Source organism: Eubalaena glacialis, chromosome 19 (genome assembly GCF_028564815.1).
Source record: "Eubalaena glacialis isolate mEubGla1 chromosome 19, mEubGla1.1.hap2.+ XY, whole genome shotgun sequence".
NCBI classification, from domain to species: Eukaryota; Metazoa; Chordata; class Mammalia; order Artiodactyla; family Balaenidae; genus Eubalaena; species Eubalaena glacialis.
In genome coordinates, this window is record NC_083734.1 from 25,717,636 (window position 1) to 25,737,880 (window position 20,245).

Consider the following 20,245-nt stretch of genomic DNA (forward strand, 5'->3'; position numbering starts at 1 on the left):
GTGGGAATGTAAATTGATACAGCCAATATGGAGAACAGTATGTAGGTTCCTTACAAAACTAAAACTAGAATTACCGTATGACCCAGCAATCCCACTACTGGGCATATACCCAGAGAAAACCATAATTCAAAAAGACACATGCACCCCAATGTTCATTGCAGCACTATTTACAATAGCCAGGTCATGGAAGCACCCTAAATGCCCATCGACAGACGAATGGATAAAGAAGATGTGGTACATATATACAATGGAGTATTACTCAGCCATAAAAAGGAACAAAACTGGGTCATCTGTAGAGACGTGGATGAATCTAGAGACTGTCATACAGAGTGAAGTAAGTCAGAAAGAGAAAACCAAATATCGTATATTAACGCATATATATGGAACCTAGAAAAATGGTACAGATGAACCGGTTTACAGGGCAGAAATTGAGACAGAGATGTAGAGAACAAACGTATGGACACCAAGGGGGGGATAGCAGCAGTGGGGTGGGGGGTGGTGGTGGTGGGATGAACTGGGAGACTGGGATTGACATGTATACACTAATATGTATAAAATGGATAATGAATAAGAACCTGCTGTATAAAAAAATAAATAAAATAAAATTCAAAAATTCAAAAAAAAAATACGATAATTAGAACATTTCATCTGCATTTTTTCTAATTCATGTTAACTTTAAATTCTTACCCTCTTCTATACTTCCCTACATATACGTTATTCCAAAAACTTGTCAAAATTATACCTTAGAGCTCAATCATCACAACTGATTTCCTACAGAACTTTACATATATTCCTATTATAACCCAGATCAGACTGCATTATAATTATTTGTATATATATCTTACACAGTACATATTTGGACAGTACAAAAATCTTTTTTACTTGAACCATCTGAAAGTTAGTAGCCAAGCTTATGACCCATCATCCCCAAATACCTGAGTGTGCATTTCCTATAATCAAGAATATTCTCCTATATAACCATAATACAACCATCAAAACCAGGGAATTAACACTGACACATTACTAGCATCTAATCCTCAGAACCCAATGAAGTTTACCAAATGTCCTAATAATATCCTTTATAGCAAAAGGATCCAGTTCAGAATCATTTATTGCCTTTACATTTTATGGCCCCTTAGTCTCCTTCATGCTGGAATACTCCCCAGTCTTCCTTTGACCTTCATGATCTTGACACCTTTAAATTATCAGCTAGTTATTTTGTAGTATGTCCCTCAATTTGATTTTGTCTGTTTTAGGATGATTAGATTCAGGTTACAGATCTTTGGCAGGAATATCACAGAAGTGATGCTGTGTTTTCATTATATCCTATCAGGAGGAACATGATTTTGATTTGTTGCTTGATTTAGGTAACATCTGCCAGGCTTCTTCACTGAGAAGTTACTGTTTCCCTTTGTAATTAACAAGAGTTTTGTGGAGAGGTGCTCAACTATGTAAATAATTGTATTTGTCATTAAACTTTTAATTTACTCATTTATTAATTTATATGATTATAGACCCATGATTTCACATTTTATTCAATGGGTTATATAATCTATTACTATCATTATTTATTTCAATGCTCAAAATATCCCATCTTTGATCAGCTGGGACCTATTCAAGCTGGCTCCTTTGTACTTCTGACATGGCCTCAACCTTCACTGATCACTACTTTGCTTGCTGGCAAAATAAGATGTTTCAGGCTCATCATGTACTTCCCCAGCGCTATTTCTCCAAAGAGCCCTGGGTCTTTTATGTGGCAGATGGTTGTTCCAAGTCAAGATCTGGGCACAAAGCATATTCATTGCTATTATAGTGTCATTGCTCCCAGTCCATCTCATAGTTAGGTTACATATTTACATACATACAAATACATATTACACACACACACACACACACACACACACACACAGTACCATCTATTTTTATTACCATATCTATCTATCCATCCATCTAACTACAGTAAAAACTGTATACCAGACTTCCCTGGTGGTGCAGTGGTTAAGAATCTGCCTGCCAATGCAGGGGACATGGGTTCAATCCCTGGTCCGGGAAGATCCCACATGCCGCGGAGCAACTAGACCCGTGAGCCACAACTACTGAGCCTGCGTGCCACAACTACTGAAGCCCATGCGCCCACAGCCTGTGCTCCGCAACAAGAGAAGCCACCGCATAAGAAGCCCGTGCAACACAACGAAGAGTAGCTCCCATTCGCCACAACTAGAGAAAGTCCGTGTGCAGCAACGAAGACCCAACACAGACAAAAATTAATTAATTAATTAATTAATTAATTAATTAAAAAACCCGTAATACCTGAAGTTCCAATCAACACCACAGGGCTCATTCTTGTTTTCTCCCTTTCAGTATTTCTAACTCCCTTCACCATTTGCCTTAATATATTCAATTATGTGATCAATTCCTCTGTATATAACGAATCTCCCATCACCACCACTCTTAACCCTTTCCCTACAAAGATGGCCTCCCTCCCTACACTCAGACTCTGACACTAAATACCAAATAACTCCCATGTGAGTCCCTTCCCCAATCCTGCTCAAGCCCTGACATTCCACACCAAACTACCCTTCCTCAGGGATGCCATCCTCAACCTATTTGGCTTTCACACTCCACAAAGAGCCACCCCTCTGCAAGAAAACCAGTGTCACTCAACTTAGGCACTAATACCCCATGCTGGACAGCTGTCCTACAGACTCCCCTCCTGCCCCACATGAGCTTCAATATCTTGCTCTCAGCCACTGCAGCTCCCCTTGCACAAGTGACAATTATGAAAAGGGTCACTGTAATTGATGTCATCATAATCACAGAGTTTAAATCAAACTGTCTTTAATATTAAATATTTAATATTGTCATCAAATACGGTTGTATTTCTCTGTCCATCTCTCAAGCTCTTACTGCTTACCTGCGAGCTACATTTTTGAAATAACCTGCACAAAGACATCTTCGCAGTACTTCATGTTTAGGGCCTTCAAAGGTCTCTCTTGGGAAGTCACTTTGCTATAGAAAGAATACATGTACAGTGGTAAATCTCACAGAACAATTTGAAATAATCTTTTAGTTTGAAAAATCCACATTTCTAAAGACTTCTGTTTCTGGCCAATATGGAGTAAGAGGGACCAGATTTACCCTTCTGCTTGAACCAACCAAAAAATGGACAAAGCATATGAAATAATGATCTCCAAAACACTATATATCAAGCAATAAAGGACAGTGACCTCTGAGAAATAAATGAAGTAGGGAAAATATATGAAGTAAGTCCAACAACTGCCCCAGCTTACAGTCAACCTTGAGAAAGATTCTGGACGAAGGTGCAGGAAGGGAAAAACCCAAGTGGAACCTGGAGAACTCCCAGAGTTAAAGAGACAGAGCTGAGAATCCAGGAAGACCAGGATGGCTAGAGTTCCCAGGCCAGAGTTCAGGAGAGAAGAGATTGGCATAGAGAACTCCAGAGATATGCAGAAGGGCCTCAAGAGTTCAACTGAGTACTGGTAAGCATATGAATGTGAGGAAATTACCCAAGGCCAGGAAAAGAGCCTCCCAAAAGGATAAGGGATAACAGAGCTGTGTGCTCGCACAGGGTCAGGAACGGTGCCTGTTCCTACAAACCATTCTTCAACACCTTATAATATACATGGTTTGGGGTAGAGTACTCAGAAGGCCTTGCCAAAATGCTACTCAAGGAAAAAAAATTATAGCAATCACCTGTTTAAGCTTCCTGATCAGTTCTCTAAGTTGAGCTTCAACACGAAATGCAGAAAATAAGCACCTCCAATGAATCCAATGTTTCTGGCACCACGAAGCTGGAGCTCCACTGCAAAACAAAAATATTGGTGTCTCAAATATATCTTCTATGAGTGAAAGACAGTCTAACATTCTCATTTCTATTACACAACTAGAAACCCATAGGCAACTGTCAGTTCTTTTATGAGACCTGACCAATTAATAAAAAAGCACTTTAAGGAATTTGAAAAGACAAATTAATGCAAATGCCTCTAAGTGAATTAAAACATGATTTGTAAATGGGTTTCTTTTTATTCATATATGCTTTAACAAGTTAATGCAGGTGCCTCTAAGTGAATTAAAACATGATTTGTAAATGGGTTCCTTTTTATTCATATATGCTTTAACAAATATCCAATCATTTTCTCAACTAAGCTACTTATACAGAGCCAAAATTCTATAAGGTCATTTTTCAGGAAAGGTTTAGGGTGAGAAGAAAGAAGAGAACTAATGTTACGCAATAAATGACTACTAAGTCATAGTCACCTGACAGAGAAATCTCAGTAATGTTCACAGAAATACCTAAAAATACCTTGAGGTCAGTATCATTCCCACTGAACCTTACTGTCTAAAATCATATACTATGTTGAAGATATATTTCAAACTAACACTTTCCAGTACGAAGAACTATCTCACATACCTTGATTTGCACTGTTCAAAGATTACAGCTAAAGTCACAAAGTCATTAAACCCTCCAGCAGACTATATTGAAGATATATTTCAAACTAACACTTTCCAGTACGAAGAACTATCTCACATACCTTGATTTGCACTGTTCAAAGATGACAGCTAAAGTCGCAAAGTCATTAAATCCTCCAGCTTTAGCTGCCAATTCTCGATGTCTCTGTTCTGCTTCCTTCTGGTACTCTGGATCAACTAAAACGACAATTGGAAAGGCAGTTTAGTTCTACTTTACATCAAGTGCCTATATTCACTTTGTTTATTCAAGTTCATTAAAATCTGCCTCGCCCTCTGAGGTGGAATAAGGGAGAAGTACATTAACTCTTCCGGGGGGGGGGGGTCTCTAATTACTCCCATAATTCCTTTTCTTCTTTAATCACACTTTGGAGATTTTACCAGAATAGCAACATTACTCCTCCCAAATAGTATTTAGAATTTACTATTGGTTTTTACCATAAGAGTAACCCATGCTCACAGTAAAAAAAACTTACGTAAAAGTTCAATGTTCCCCACTTTGTTACATTACCCATAAACCAATCCTCAAGGCTAACCATGGTTAATTATTTAGTGTGTGTCCTTCAAGATATTTTCTATATATATACAAGCATTGTGTATAATGGTTTATTTTTACATAAGTGGGATATACCTTCTGAAATTTCCTTTATTAGTAACAGCTTAATGTAAGTACATATAGAATTATTCATTCTCAAACATACCTACATTGTATTTCTCAGGGGTATAAGGAACATAACACAATTTAACCAGTCCCTATTTATCCAATTCCTAATTATGGACAATTAGGACCATCATATATGCAGAACTGAACTACTACAAACTTTTCTTTTTTAACTTTATTTTGAAGTATATCATGCATACAGAAAACTACACAGGTCATAAGTGTACAGGTCAATGAGTGGTCACAAATATAACATACCAATGTACCCAACACCCAGATCAACAAGCAGAATATTACCAGCATCCCAGAGCCCTTTTTTTGCTCTCCTTCCAATAACTACCCATTCCCGTCCACAAGGATAACCCATATCCTGACTTCGAACCCCGAAGAAGTGTTTTGCCTGTTTCTAAACTTAACCCCCCCCTTTTTTTCAAAAGGTCCTAGGGCTTCTTCCCTCATTGTGGGGCATCAAACCCCCACCCTACTCGCTCAGTATGCCCATCGCAGCTAGATTTGGCAGAGGCACCATGCTGCCCAATTCCAGGCAGCAGCACTTAGACAGACTACAATGTGAATGTGCAAAGCATCAGTTCCTGGTATTAGGAAGAAAGCAATCTGATTAAATGAAACACTCACGAAGATATAAAGTCTTCTATCCCAGGCTTTAAGTGGCTTCCACCTATGTGACCTGGGTAACAACTGAAGGAAGCAGCTAGAGACAAAAGGAGAGCAAATATGATTTATCACAGGCCATACAAATGGCCCTGCCAAGGTGAAGATATAATGCCTATCTCTTGAACCAGTCATGGACATTGATTTTTAAGCCAAAACATCTAATTTCATGCACCCAAACACCATTGCCCAGAAGGTACTATGCCAAAAGTGCAACTGCACTACACTCAAGCATCAACCCTGTCTTGGCTCCAACACTAAGAGACAAGCCTACCTATCAGCCAGAGGCTCCTGCATCCTTGAATTGTGGTAGCCCTGCTATACAAATGTAAAGTCCCAGCCTCCTCCGACCTCTGGGCTATGAAGCCTCAGAGAAGCTTCCTATTATGGTTCAGTTCTTCTCTTCTCTGCCTCCAGCTGACCCTAGAAATGTTCAATTTAGCTGTAATACCTACTACAACAATTTACACAAATGGCTTACCATCTCTTATTAAAACGTCATAATAACTACAATAAATTTTAGTGGATTACAATTCTAAACTCAGTTTATATTTTGTAAGGATTAACTCTGCATGGTTAGTGTTGGATCTGTGCTGTTTAAAGTGGCTACCTGCTCACACTTTAAAAAATGTAGAGAGCACACTGCTTTTCTGGCTGTCCTTCCCACATTGCTACTACCTTCTCTCTGTCTCTCTCTCTCCCCCTGTTATTCTCAAAGTCAAGAGAAAATACAGAACATATAGAACATATTTTTGTTCCTTTTCCCTAACTCTTCCCTCAAAAATAACCTAATTAATTAAAACTAAAACTGGCAGAAGTCCCATAGTAAATTCAGGATTTCTATAGGAAAGGAAAAAACCATATCACACACAGTTCCTACAATCTCAGCAAGTTTATACTCTGACTAAACAGTAGTTTGACTATCCATCTTTAATTACTTTCCCAGCAGACTTGTCATTTTCTTTAATTTATTATCTTTCCCCAGATTGAAATTCTATTATCAGTTTTAACTCATGCAAATAATGCTACTGAGGCAAAAACTAAATAAGAAGCTGAAGCAGCAACACAAGGCTGTATCAGCTGAACTTCTCTCTTTGGGAAGATAAGTTAATACTTTTCTATATAACAACCAATCAGAAAATAAAACTATTACACAGAAAGGGTTTTAATAACAACAATCCTCAGAGCTGAAGCAGGGGAGTAAGGCTGTAAGTGACACATACACATAAAGTACGATTTATTTCTAAAAATATCGCAGTAAAAATAATTAAAAACTTTAAAACCAACACAATGTTATTTTAAATTTGTTCCATTTTAAGGCAATGCTGTTTACCACCTTAAAAACATTTAAGAGCCCTCACTCCATTGTCTGACTTCTAAAGCAATATCTATACTAGCAGACATTGTGTACACAGTTTACTACAGCAAAAGAGCTATTACTAAAAATGTTGACAGTATCATCATTTTGATGTTTAAAATCTTTATTCAATGTTAGATCTGAAAATACTAGCCAGTTTGACCAATAAGTATATAATAAACTAAATTAGGTGATCTACAATGACTAAGACACAAGCCAGAAAGAACTGCTTAACCTATAAAGACTATATATGCACTTAAAAGCAGTTGGACAACGAATACGTATTTTAGGGTGTAACAAGATCTCAGCAAGTCACATGCTCAAAAACTGAAGCTGCATTTTCTAACAGTTGAAGCCTTGATGATCCAGGTTTAAAAATTAAGCCTAGGGGCTTCCCTGGTGGCGCAGTGGTTAAGAATCTGCCTGCCAATGCAGGGGACACGGGTTCGAGCCCTGGTCCAGGAAGATCCCACATGCCGCGGAGCAACTAAGCCCGTGCGCCACAACTACTGAGCCTGTGCTCTAGAGCCCGCGAGCCACAACTACTGAGCCCGCGTGCCACAACTACTGAAGTCCACACGCCTAGAGCCTGTGCTCTGCAACAAGAGAAGCCACCGCAATGAGAAGCCTGTGCACTGCAACGAAGAGTAGCCCCCACTCGCCGCAACTAGAGAAAGCTGTGCACAGGAACAAAGAACCAAAGCAGCCAAAAATAAATTAAAAAAAAAAAATTAAGCCTAGGTCATATATGTACATATAGCAAGAGTGTCTCTTTAAGTATGAATAAGAAACTGGTAGCAATTGTTGCCTCAAGGAATCAGACCTGGATGATGCCAAGGAATGCTCTTGCCAAGGTGCCTAACTTTATTTGGATCAGACTATGGAGCAATTTATGCCCCAGGGCACTGTCAAAAACAACAGATCAATCAGCTACCAATCCGTGGAGAATGACAGCTTGGTGTAATACCAATAGAGGCAGACCAGCAAAAATTGAAGTAGAGAAGCCAAACTATTTTTATTGAAGTATGGTTGACTTACAATATTATAATAGTTTCAGATGTACAACACAGTGATTCAATATTTTTATAGATTATACTCCATTTAAAGTTATTACAGGGACTTCCCTGGTGGCTCAGTGGTTGGGAATCCACCTGACAGTGCAGGGGACGCAGGTTCGAGCCCTGGTCCTGGAGGATCCCACATGCCACGGAGCAACTGGGCCTGTGTGCCACAGCTGCTGAGCCTGCCCTCTGGAGCCTGCAAGCCACAACTACTGAAGCATGCGTGCCTGGAGGCCATACTCTGCAACAGGAGAGGCCGCCGCGGTGAGAGGCCCGTGCACCGAACCAAGAGTAGCCCCCACTTGCTGCAGCTGGGGAGGACCTGCACGCAACAGCGAAGACCCAACACAGCCAAAAATAAATAAATAAATTTATTTTAAAAAAATAAAGTTATTACAAAATAATGGCTATGTTTCCCTGTGCTGTAAAATATATCCTTGTTGCTCATTTATTTTATACACAGTAGTTTGCATCTGTTAATCCCACACCATGATCTTATCCATCCCCCCTTCCCTCTTCCCACTGGTAACCACTAGTTTGTTTTCTATATCTGTGAGTCTGTTTCTATTTTGTTACGTAAATTCATTTATTTTTTAGGTTCTACATATAAGTGATAACAGAGTATTTGTCTTTCTCTGTCTGACTTATTTCATCCACATTGTTGCAAATGGCAGAATTTCATTCTTTTTTACGGCTAAGATATATCCCATTGCGTGTATATATATATATACACCATATCTTCTTTAACCATTCATCTGTTGATGAACACTTAGGTTGCTTCCATATCTTGGCTATTGTAAATAATGCTGCTACAATGCTATAACTGGGATACATGTTATCTTTTCAAATTAGTGTTTTCATTTTCTTCAAATGTATACCCAGAAGTGGAATTGCTGGATGATAAGGTAGTTCTATTTTTAGTTTTTTTGAGGAAACTCCATTCTGTTTTCCATACTGCATGCACCAATTTACATTCCCACCAACAGTATACTAGGGTTCCCTTTCCTCCACATCCTCGCCACATTTATTATTTGTAGACTTTTTGATGATAGCCATTCTGACAGGTGTTAAGGTGATATCTCACTGTGGTTCTGATTTGCATTTTTCTGATAATTAGCAATGTTGAGCATTTTTTCATGTACCTGTTGGGCCATCTGTATATCTTCTTTGGAATAATGTCTATTCAGGTCTTCTGCACCCCCTTTTTTTGCTGCAGGGCTTGTGGGATATTGTAGTTCCCTGACCAGGGACTGAACCCAAGCCCTCAACAGTAAAAGCACGGAGTCTTAACCATTGGACTATCAGGGAATTCCCGGCCCATTTTTCAATCAGGCTGTTTGTTTTTTTGATATTTAGTTGCAAGCACTATTTATATATTTTGGATATTAACCCCTTCTCAGTCATATCATTTGCAAATATTTTCTCCCATTCAGTAGGTTGTCTTTTCGCTTTGTCAATCATTTCCTTTGCTGTGTAAAAGCTTTTAAGTTTAGGTCCCACTTGTTTATTTTTGCTTTTGTTTCTTTTGCCTTAGGAGACAGATCCAAAAAAATATTGCTATGATTTATGTCAAAGAATGTTCTGCCTATGTTCTATTCTATGAGTCTTATGGTTTCGGGTCTTCCATTCAGGTCTTTAATCCATTTTGGGTTTATTTTTATACATGGAGTGAGAAAACATTCTAGTTTCATTCTTTTATACATTCTTTTTCATACATTCTACATGTATATAGCTGTCTAGTTTTCCCAGCACCATTTATTGAAGAGACTGTCTTTTCTCCATTGTATATTCCTGACTCCTTTGTCGTAGATTAATGGACCATAAGTGCATGGGTTTATTTTGGGGCTCTCTTATTCTGTTCTGTTGATCTATATGTCTGTTTCTGAGCCAGTATCATGCTGTTTTGATTACTGTAGCTTTGTAGTACAGTCTGAAGTCAAGGAGTATGACACCTCCAGCTTTGTTCTTTTTTCTCAAGATTGCTTTGGCAATTCAGGGTCTTTTGTGGTTCCATACGAATTTTAGGATTATTTGTCCTAGTTCTGTGAAAAATGTCACAGGTATTTTGAAAGGGATTGCATTAAATCCATAGATTGCTTTGAGTAGTGTGGACATTTTAACAATATTAAGTCTTCCAACCCAGGAACATGAGCTACCATTCCATTTCTTTGTATCATCTTCAATTTCCTTCATCAATGATTTATAGTCTTCACAGTATAGGTCTTTCACTTCTTTGGTTAAGTTTATTCCTAGGTATTTTATTCTTTTTGATGTAATTTAAAATAGATTAGTTTCTTGCTTTCTATTTCTGATAGTTCACTATTAGTGTATAGAAAATCAACAGATTTCAGAATATTAATTTTGTATCCTGCAACTTTACTGAATTCATCTATTAATTCTAATAATTTTTTGATGGAGACTTTAGGGTTTTCTATGTATAGTATCATGTCATCTGCAAATAGTGACAGTTTTACTTCTTCCCTTCCAATTTGGATGCCTTTTATTTCTTTTTCTTGTCTGACTGCTGTGGCTCAGACTTCCAATACTATGTTGACCAGACGTGGCTAGAGTGCACATCCTTGTTTTGTTCCTGTTTTAGAGGAAAGGTTTTTAGCTTTTCACCACTGAGTATGATGTTACCTATGGGTTTGTAAAAAATGAAACCAGCCAAACATTTAACAGAAATATCAGAGAAACCTGCAAAAACCACAGTTTGTCCTGATGCTCTGGAAGACTGTGCAGATGCCCAAGAAGCAAAAGGAGAGGGAACATCTGAGCCTCTGATCTTTGGCTGAACACAGGCCAAACTCATAAACTCCCTGAACTGTGAAAATAGTCTTCAAGCCACACAACATAAATCCAACAGTAAAGGGTGCAAACACCAGTGGCTTAAGGGGGTTAGGAAAAACCTCCAACCAATCAGTGGCTGACTGCTGAAGTGGAAATGTACAATAAACAAAATGAAAACTTCACTAAGTGGGGCTCGACAGCAGATTTGGACTCACAGTAGAAAGAATCAGCAAAATATAGATCAAGAGAGATCAGGCAATCCAAAGAGTCTCAGAGAAATATGGGACATCATTAAGCACACCAACATATGCATAATGGGAGTGCCAGAAGAAGAGGAGAGAGAAAGGGGCAGAAAAAATTTTGAGAAAATAATGGCTGAGAAATTCCAAAATTTGATGGAAAACATTTATCTACACATTCGAGAAGCTTAATGAACTCCAAGTAGGATAAAAGCAAAGTGATCCACAGACATATAATAGCCAAAATACTGAAGGGAGCAAGAGAAAATTTACTTTTTGTGCACAAAAGAACTTCAAGAAAATCAACAGTCGACTTTTCAATAGAAATGATGGAGACCAAAAGACTGTGGGATGATATAATGCTCAAAGAAAACCACCATTAACTAAGAATCTTATATCCAGCAAAACTATCTTTCAAAATGAAGGCAAAATAAAGGCATTCCTGGATAACAAAACCTGAAAGAATTCATTGCTAGCATACCTGCCTTACAATTAATAATAAAAGAAGTTATTCAGGCTGGAAGTAAGTGACACAAGATGGTAATCTGAATGACACTAAAAAAGAGCACTGGTAAAAGTTAAAATGTAGGTAAATTTTTTAAAAGAGTATAATGATTATTTCTTCTATTCCCTTATGTATTTAAAAGAAATTGCATGAAACATTATCTATAAAATTGTATTGTTGGGCCTATAGCATAGAAATGTAATATATTTGACAATAGCAACACATGTATTATCTACTTTTTTTAAAAAGGGCCTAGGTTAGTATCTAAGGAAAATAAGCTTAATCTTAAATCTGACAAGACAATAGACAAGGCCATTGCTTTACAGTTATGTTTTCATTGCGTGGAATTTAGAAACACTGATAAATCTATGTGTTACCTGAGGGCTTTCAGGGTAATTCATGCTTCATATCCATTAACATCACTGACATGTGCTTCATAAAGGCAAGACTTACTCAAAAATTTCCCATCAAATCAAAGCACAGAATACAAGACATATTCCTATTGGCTATTATCTCAATATTCTAAAGAATAAGACTGAGCTATGTCCATAGATATCTAAGGCCAAGTATTAGGCTAGCAAAGGAAAGTCTCCCTTTTCCTGGAATTGCTTAAGTGTAGATCCCAAATAAAGGCCTTCAAGATACCAAAAACCGCCTCAAGGACTTAATAAAAAAAAAAAAAAGAACACATAATCAAAACTTAAGACCTGAACAACCTGAAAGGCTAAAAAACTGAGTCAACAGTCCACCCACAGATAGAGGGTTCTAAATAAGAATTTAAAAACTAACACCTGGACTTTTACTTCTAGCTATGGAAAAGACTTAATTTTTCTTTTCGTCTCTTAACTTCTTTCAAAGACATATGAAGGTTTAAGGGGAAAATTACAATACTGTACTGTGGGGTTTATAATGTATGTAAATATAATATATATGACAACAATAGAGCAAGGATATGTTAAGAAATGGCAAAAAGCCAGCAAAGGTTTCAATACAATCTCTACCAAAATTCTTAGCAGGCTTATTTTTAAGAAACTAATATGCTGATTTTAAAATTTATATGGAAATACAAAGAATATAGAATAATCAAAACAATACTGAAAAACTAAATATTCTGCTTCTTTTTCTAGCTGATTTCAAAATTTATCATAAGCTATGTAATCAATACAAAGTTGGCACTGACATAAGGATAGACAAATAGATCTATGGAATAAAATAAAGTCCAGAAATAGACTATTACACATATACTTTCCGCAGATTTTTTTTTAATAAGGTCTTTTTTTTTTAACTTCTTTTTTTTGGCCGTGCCACACTGCGCAGCATGTGGAATCTTAGTTCCCTGACCAGGGATAGAACCCGTGCCCCCTGCAGTGGAAGTATGGAGTCTTAACCACTGGACCACCAGGGAAGTCCCCCTACTTTCCACAGATTTTTAACAAAGGTGCCAAAGCAATTCAATGGGGGAAAGTAAATCTTTTCAACAAATGTGCTGGAACAAGTGGATATTTACAGGAAAAAAAGTAATCTAGACCCCTACCTCACACCATATACAAAGCTTAATCTCAGATGGATTACTGTCCTAAACGTAATGGCTAGAAACTGTAAAGCTTCTAGATCGAAGTATCAATAGAGATACAAGAGAGAAGCATATTTTTACTATCTTGGGGCAGGAAAACATTTCTTACCATGCAGAAAGCAATAACCACACACACAAAAAAATTGATATACTAAGACCTCTTCAAAATTCAAAACCTCTCTCATCAAAAGACACTGTGAAAAAAGCAAACAGAAAAGCCATAGGCTGGGAAGAAAATATGCACAACTCATACCTAACAAATAACTTGTACCTAGAATAAAGAACTACCAGATTCAATATATATATATTTTTTAATTTAAAACATGGGCAAAAGACTGTAATAGATACTTCACAAAGACAGATAAATGATCAATACTCACACGAAAAAGTGCTCAAAATTATTAGTCATCAGGAAAATGCAAATTAAAACCACAAAGAGGTATCACTAATATATAACAGAATATATAAAATGAAAGTGATTGGCAACACCAAATGTTGAGGAGGACACGTAGTGCAAGCTGCACTCTCAAACACTGCTGATGTGATTTTTAAATGGTAGAGCCACTTTGGGAAAAGAGTTGGCAATTTCTTAGAGTTAAACTCAATAATGCAGCTATTTTTCTCCTAGGTATTTACCTCAGAAAAATAAAAATATATATCTACAAAAGACTTGCACAAGAATTTTCAAAATAGCTGTATTCATAAATGGCGCCAAACAAGAAACAATTCAAATGTCCATCAATAGGATAATGGATAAACTAATTGTAGTATACAACAGGATACTACTCAACAATAAAAAGAACAAAGCATTGATACATACAAGAACATGGATGAATCTCACATACAATATGTTGACCAAAAGAAGCCAAACACAAAAAAGCACGTACTGTATAATTCTACTTATGTGTAGTTTCAGAAGGGGCAAAACTAACCTGAAAAAAGTCAGAAAAGTGGCTTGCTGGAGGGAGGTAGGATGGAATCTGAGAAGGGGCACTGAGAGAATTTTCTGGAGTGATAAAACTGTTCTATATCTTGACAGGAGTGTAGGGTACATTGGTAAATGTATTTCACAAAATTCACTGAATTATACACTTAGGATTTATACTTTTCACTACATGTAAATTTTGCCTCAAAAAAAAGGAAAAAAGAAACCAACTATAAGCAAATACTGAACTCTACTTATACAGGACTGCCTTTCACAGTGGTATAGCTTAGCAATTCTAAAACTACTTTTGTATACTCTAGGGACAATGGGCAATTCGAATATGGACTCTGGACTAGATAACAGCATTGTATCAGTTAACTTTCCTAATTTTGATAAATGTACTATGGTTAAGTAAGAGATTGCCCATGTTCTTGGTAAACATACATGTAAATGTTTTGTGGTAAGGGAGCACAATGTTTCCAATTTACTCTCAAATGATTCAGAAAAAGAAATAAAATGCATATTTATAAATACATATATGTAGGGACTTCCCTGGTGGTGCAGTGGTTAAGAGTCTGCCTGCCAGTGAGGGGGACGTGGGTTCAATCCCTGGTCTAGGAAGATTCGACATGCCTCGGAGCAGCTAGGCCCATGCACCACAACTACTGAGCCTGCGCTCTAGAGCCTGCGGGCCACAACTACTGAAGCCCGTGCGCTCTAGGGTGCATGTGCCACAACTACTGAGCCTGCGTGCTGCAACTACTGTAGCCCACACGCCAAAGCCTGTGCTCCGCAACAAGAGGAGCCACAGCAATGAGAAGCCCGTGCACCTCAACAAAGAGTAGCCCCCGCTCGCCACAACTAGAGAAAGCTCACACACAGCAACGCAGCCAAAAAAATAAAAATAAAAAATAAATAAATACGTATATGTATACATGCACAGAGAGAATAATAAAGCAAATGCAGGAGAATGTTAAAAACTGCTGAAACTAGATAAAAGTTTTTAAAAAATTCTTTTACTACTCTTTCAACATTTCTGTAAGTTTGAAATTGTATTACAATAAAATGTTATACCCCACCTCCACACACACAAAAAAATGTAACACCAGACTAGTTTCATCTATTTCAATATTCCAACAAGGAAAAACATTTCCTTTTTTCTGGCATTACAAGACTGTTAGAGTTGGATCACCTTAATCCAGCTCCCTGGTTTTACAAATGAAGTCCAGAAAAACTAGGCCAACAGTCAGATAATTAGGTAGCAGTGAGTCAGGTTAGAATCCTGATCTCTTGACCCCCATTTCAATACTCTGTAATAGTTTTTAAAAAGAGTATTTTTAGCTTTGATACTACCTAATGAAAGCCAGCCAACCTTATTTACTGCATATAGTATTATACTAGAAAAAAAAAAAAAAAACCCTGCAATTAGGGTACTACTAGAATCAAAATTCTGACACTTAAAAACTACACTGCAATCTATTTGGGATAGGTAGCACACTAATTAAACTACAGAGTATTTTTATAGAAAAACGTATCCTCCATTATAACCATCACAATAATAAACCAATCTGGACCCAACACTCACAGTCATAAGGGGATGCGGCCAGTGAGATAGCACACTATTGTTAGTCTTGGTTGCAGGTAAGATATACTATCTACTCAGAAGCTCTTTGGAAAAAAAAAATTGTGACCACCCCCCCCAACTCCCACACTAGAAGAAAGCAAAGCTCACGTGTGATGAACCAAGTTGTATCCTGTACTGACACACTAAGAAAGGAAAGAAGCAGAAAGCTAAAGACATGGAAACTTCAAAACAATTCTCTAAGTGTACAGGGGCTGACCTACCATTTTTTTTTGATTGTAGAAAAAAAAAAGTTAATATATTACTAATGTATTATAACAGGGCAAAGGTTCACCATACTATCTTGCTTTACCAGTGAAAGGAAATTAACTTTCAGCCAGGAACATTATATACTCTCTATTTCAAAAAACTAAGTTAAAGAATAACAAAATGAAAAAAATTGTTTATCTTCAGTTTCACGTTCCGCAGGGCTAGTTATATGCTAATCAAAAAAATGTTCAGTGAATTACTGGAGATCTAAATAAACAGATATTCCTTGTACATGGATAGGAAGACAATACTGTCAAGATGTCACTTCTTTCCCATTTGATCTATAGATTCAATATAATCTCAATTAGGGGCTTTCCTGGTGGCGCAGTGGTTAAGAATCCGCCTGCCAATGCAGGGGACACGGGTTCAAGCCCTGGTCCAGGAAGATCCCACATGCCACGGAGCAACTAAGCCTGTGCGCCACAACTCTGAGCTTGCGCTCTAGAGCCCGCGAGCCACAACTACTGAGCCTACGTGCCAAAACTACTGAAGCCCGCGTGCCTAGAGCCCGTGCTCCACAACAAGAGAAGCCACCGCAATGAGAAGCCCGTGCACCGCAACAAGGAGTAGGCCCCGCTCGCCACAACTAGAGAAAGCCCGTGCGTAGCAACGAAGACCCAACGCAGCCAAAAATAAATAATAAATAAAATAAATATTTTAAAAATCTTATTAAAAAATACATAATCTCAATTAAAGTCTCAGAAAGTTATTTTGTGGATATCAACAAACTGGTTTTAAAGTTTATATAGAAAGGGAAAAGACCCAGAATAGTCAAAACAATATTGAAGGGAAAGAGAAAAGCTGGATAAATGATTCTATCCAGGTTCAAGAGTTATTATAAAGCTTCAATAATCAAGACAGTGTGGTACTGACAGAAGAATAGGAAAACAGATCAATGGAACAGAATACAAGGCCCAGAAATAGACCCACACAAATTCAGTCAAATTAACTCTGACAAAGGAGCAAAGGAATTACAATGGAGAAAGGAGTCTTTTGAATAAATGGGGCTGGAACAAAAGGACATCAACTCCTACAAGATGACACAGGAGAAAATCTAGATGAACTTGGGTATGGTGATGACTTTTCAGATATAACACAAAGGCATGACCCATCAAAGAAATAATTGATAAGCTGGACTTCATTAAAATTAAAAACTTTTGCTCTGTGAAAGACAACGTCAAGAGAATGAGAAAACAAGTCACAGACTGGGAAAAAATATTTGCAAAAGACATTTCTGATAAAGAACTGTTATCCAAAACATACAATGAACTCTTAAACCTCAACAATAAGAAAACAAATAACCTGATTAAAAAAGACTGGAACAGACATCTCACCAAAGGAGATACACAAATGGCAAATGGGCATACGAAAAGACAGTTAACATCATATGTTATCAGGGATCTGCAAATCAAAATAACAATGAAATACCACTACACAACTATGAGAATAGCCAAAACCCAAAACACTGCCAACACCAAAAGCTGTTGAGGATGTGGAGCAACAGGAATCTCAGGCTCATTGCTGGTGAGAAAGCAAAATGGTGCAGACACTTTGGAAGATAGTTGGGCAGTTTCTCACAAATCTAAACATATTCTTATCATACAGTTTGGCAATGAGTTGACAATCGATGTTCACACAAAAACCTGCACGCTAATGTTTAAAGCAGCTTTATCCATAACTGCCAAGACTTGAAAGCAACCAAGATGTCCTTCAATATGTGAATGGATAAACAAATTGCACACAATGGAATTTTATTCAGCAATAAAAAGAAATGAGCTATCATGCCACAGAAAGACATGGAGAATGGTACATATATACAATGGAATATTACTCAGCCATAAAAAGGAATGAAATTGGGTCACTTGTAGAGATGTGGATGGACCTAGAGAGTGTCATACAGAGTGAAGTAAGTAAGAAAGAGAAAAGCAAATATCATATAATAACACATATATGTGGAATCTAGAAAAATGGTATAGATGATCTTATTTGCAAAGCAGAAATAGAGACAGATGTAGAGAACAAATGTATGGATACCAAAGGGGAAAGGGGTGGGGTGGGAGGAATTGTGAGACTGGGATTGACACATATACATTTTCAATACTATGTATAAAATAGACAATTGATGGGAACATACTATATAGCACAGGGAACTCTACCTAATGCACTGTGGTAACCTAAATGGGAGGGAAGTCCAAAATGGAGGGGATATCTGTATGTGTATGGCTGATTCATTTTGTTGTGCGGTGGAGGCTAACACAACACTGTAAAGCAACCATACTCCAAAAAGGAAAAAAAAGAAAAAAAAGGACATGGAGGAACCGTAAAAGCACATTGCTAAGTTAAGGAAGTCAATCTGAAAAGGCTACATATTGTATGATTCCAATTATATGGCATTCTGAAAAGGCACAACTATGAAGACAGTAAAAAGATCAGTGGTTGCTAAGGGTTTGGGGGAAGGGATGTAGGAATGACTAGGTGGAACATGGGAAATGTTTAGGGCAGTGAAACTATTCTGCACAATATTCTGATGGTGAGTATGTGTCATTACAGATTTGTCAAAACCCACAGAATTTACAATACAAACAGTGATCCCTTAGTTAATAATAATGTATCAATATTGGCTCATTAATTGTAATGAAGGTACCACACTAATGAAAAGATGTTAATAATAGGGAAAACTCTGTGTTTGTATTTTCCCTCAATTTTTCTAGAAAGCTAAAACTGCTCTAAAAAATAAAATCTATTAATTAGAAAAGAAAACTCATCAATAAACTTCTTACCAGGTCTAATGAAGACATTTTCCACAGACAACATTGCTGCTATTGGAAGTAATAGGTCTTCACAGTCCAGAGAAGCAGCCTTTATTACTGCACATGTCAGATGTGGAGGGAGAGGAAATTCTACCATAGACAAACCCAATCTGGTCACATGGCCACTCCTTAATGGAAAGAAAAAGTTTTTAAGTCTTTCTACCTTGGGAGAGTACAAATGAAATGTTTATCATTCAGAATAAGTCAGATATAATTTAGATTACCTTAAATTACCTCCAGAAATTCAATTCAAGATAAGAAATATGATACACTGTGGTCATTGATAAGAGAAATATAAAGATGATAAATTCCTTGCTCTCAAGGGCTTATATATCCAAAAAACTAAACAATGAGGCAGAATAAAGTAGTATAATAAAAGACACACAATGCTACAGAAGCATGGAAAATGTCCTTAAAGAAATGAGACAATGATAATTACCAAATCTTTTCCCATCACACAACCATGAGAACAAGGATTCTGGGTCTCATCATTTTGATGTACCCAGCATAATGCCTGGCACTAAAGTGGTACTCAGAAATTACTTGTTAGGGAAAAACATAGTGTTGTAGGTCAATTATACTTCAAAAGCAAACAAACATACAAACTTATAGAAAAAGAGATCAGATTTGTAGTTACCAGAAGTGGGTGAGAAGGGATGGGGAATGGGATGAAAGCAGTCAAAAGGTACACACACAAAAAAAGAGAAATTACTTGTTAAATAATACCAATACTAAACAAAAACAGTTTTATGGTACAATTTCAGAATTGTGGTGAAGAAAGACTGAGGACAAATTTTAATTTCAGGGAAAACAATCCATTCAATTCAAACAAATCACTTACTAATGATAAAGGAAAGTATTAAGAACCCTATTTTAGGGCTTCCCTGGTGGCACAGTGGTTGGGAATCCGCCTGCCAATGCAAGGGACACGGGTTCGAGCCCTGGTCCGGGAGGATCCCCCATGCCGCGGAGCAGCTGAGCCTGTGTGCCACAACTACTGAGCCTGCACTCTAGAGCCCAAGAGCCACAACTACTGAGCCCGCGTGCCACAACTACTGAGCCCGCGTGCCACAACTACTGAAGCCCACGTGCCTAGAGCCCGTGCTCTGCAACAGGAGAAGCCACTGCAATGAGGGGCCTGCGCACCACAACAGAGAGTAGCCCCCGCTCGCCACAGCTAGAGAAAGCCTGTGCGCAGCAACAAAGACCCAATGCAGCCAAACATAAATAAATAAAAAATAAATAATTTTTTAAAAAAAAGAACCCTATTTTA

General features: G+C 37.5%; 1 protein-coding gene across 2 annotated transcripts in view; it reads right to left on the reverse strand.

Annotated features, from left to right (window-relative positions):
• The window catches only part of DHX40 (DEAH-box helicase 40), a 50,434-nt gene that overhangs the window by 8,537 nt on the left and 21,652 nt on the right, over nucleotides 1-20,245 (reverse strand). For both annotated transcript variants that reach the window (XM_061177160.1, XM_061177159.1), the window contains exons 12-15: nucleotides 18,943-19,100; nucleotides 4,554-4,668; nucleotides 3,715-3,823; nucleotides 2,915-3,009 (exon numbers count right to left, since the gene is read on the reverse strand). In XM_061177160.1, coding sequence (XP_061033143.1) covers nucleotides 2,915-3,009; nucleotides 3,715-3,823; nucleotides 4,554-4,668; nucleotides 18,943-19,100 — 477 coding nt within the window. The remainder of the gene's footprint in view (nucleotides 1-2,914; nucleotides 3,010-3,714; nucleotides 3,824-4,553; nucleotides 4,669-18,942; nucleotides 19,101-20,245) is intronic.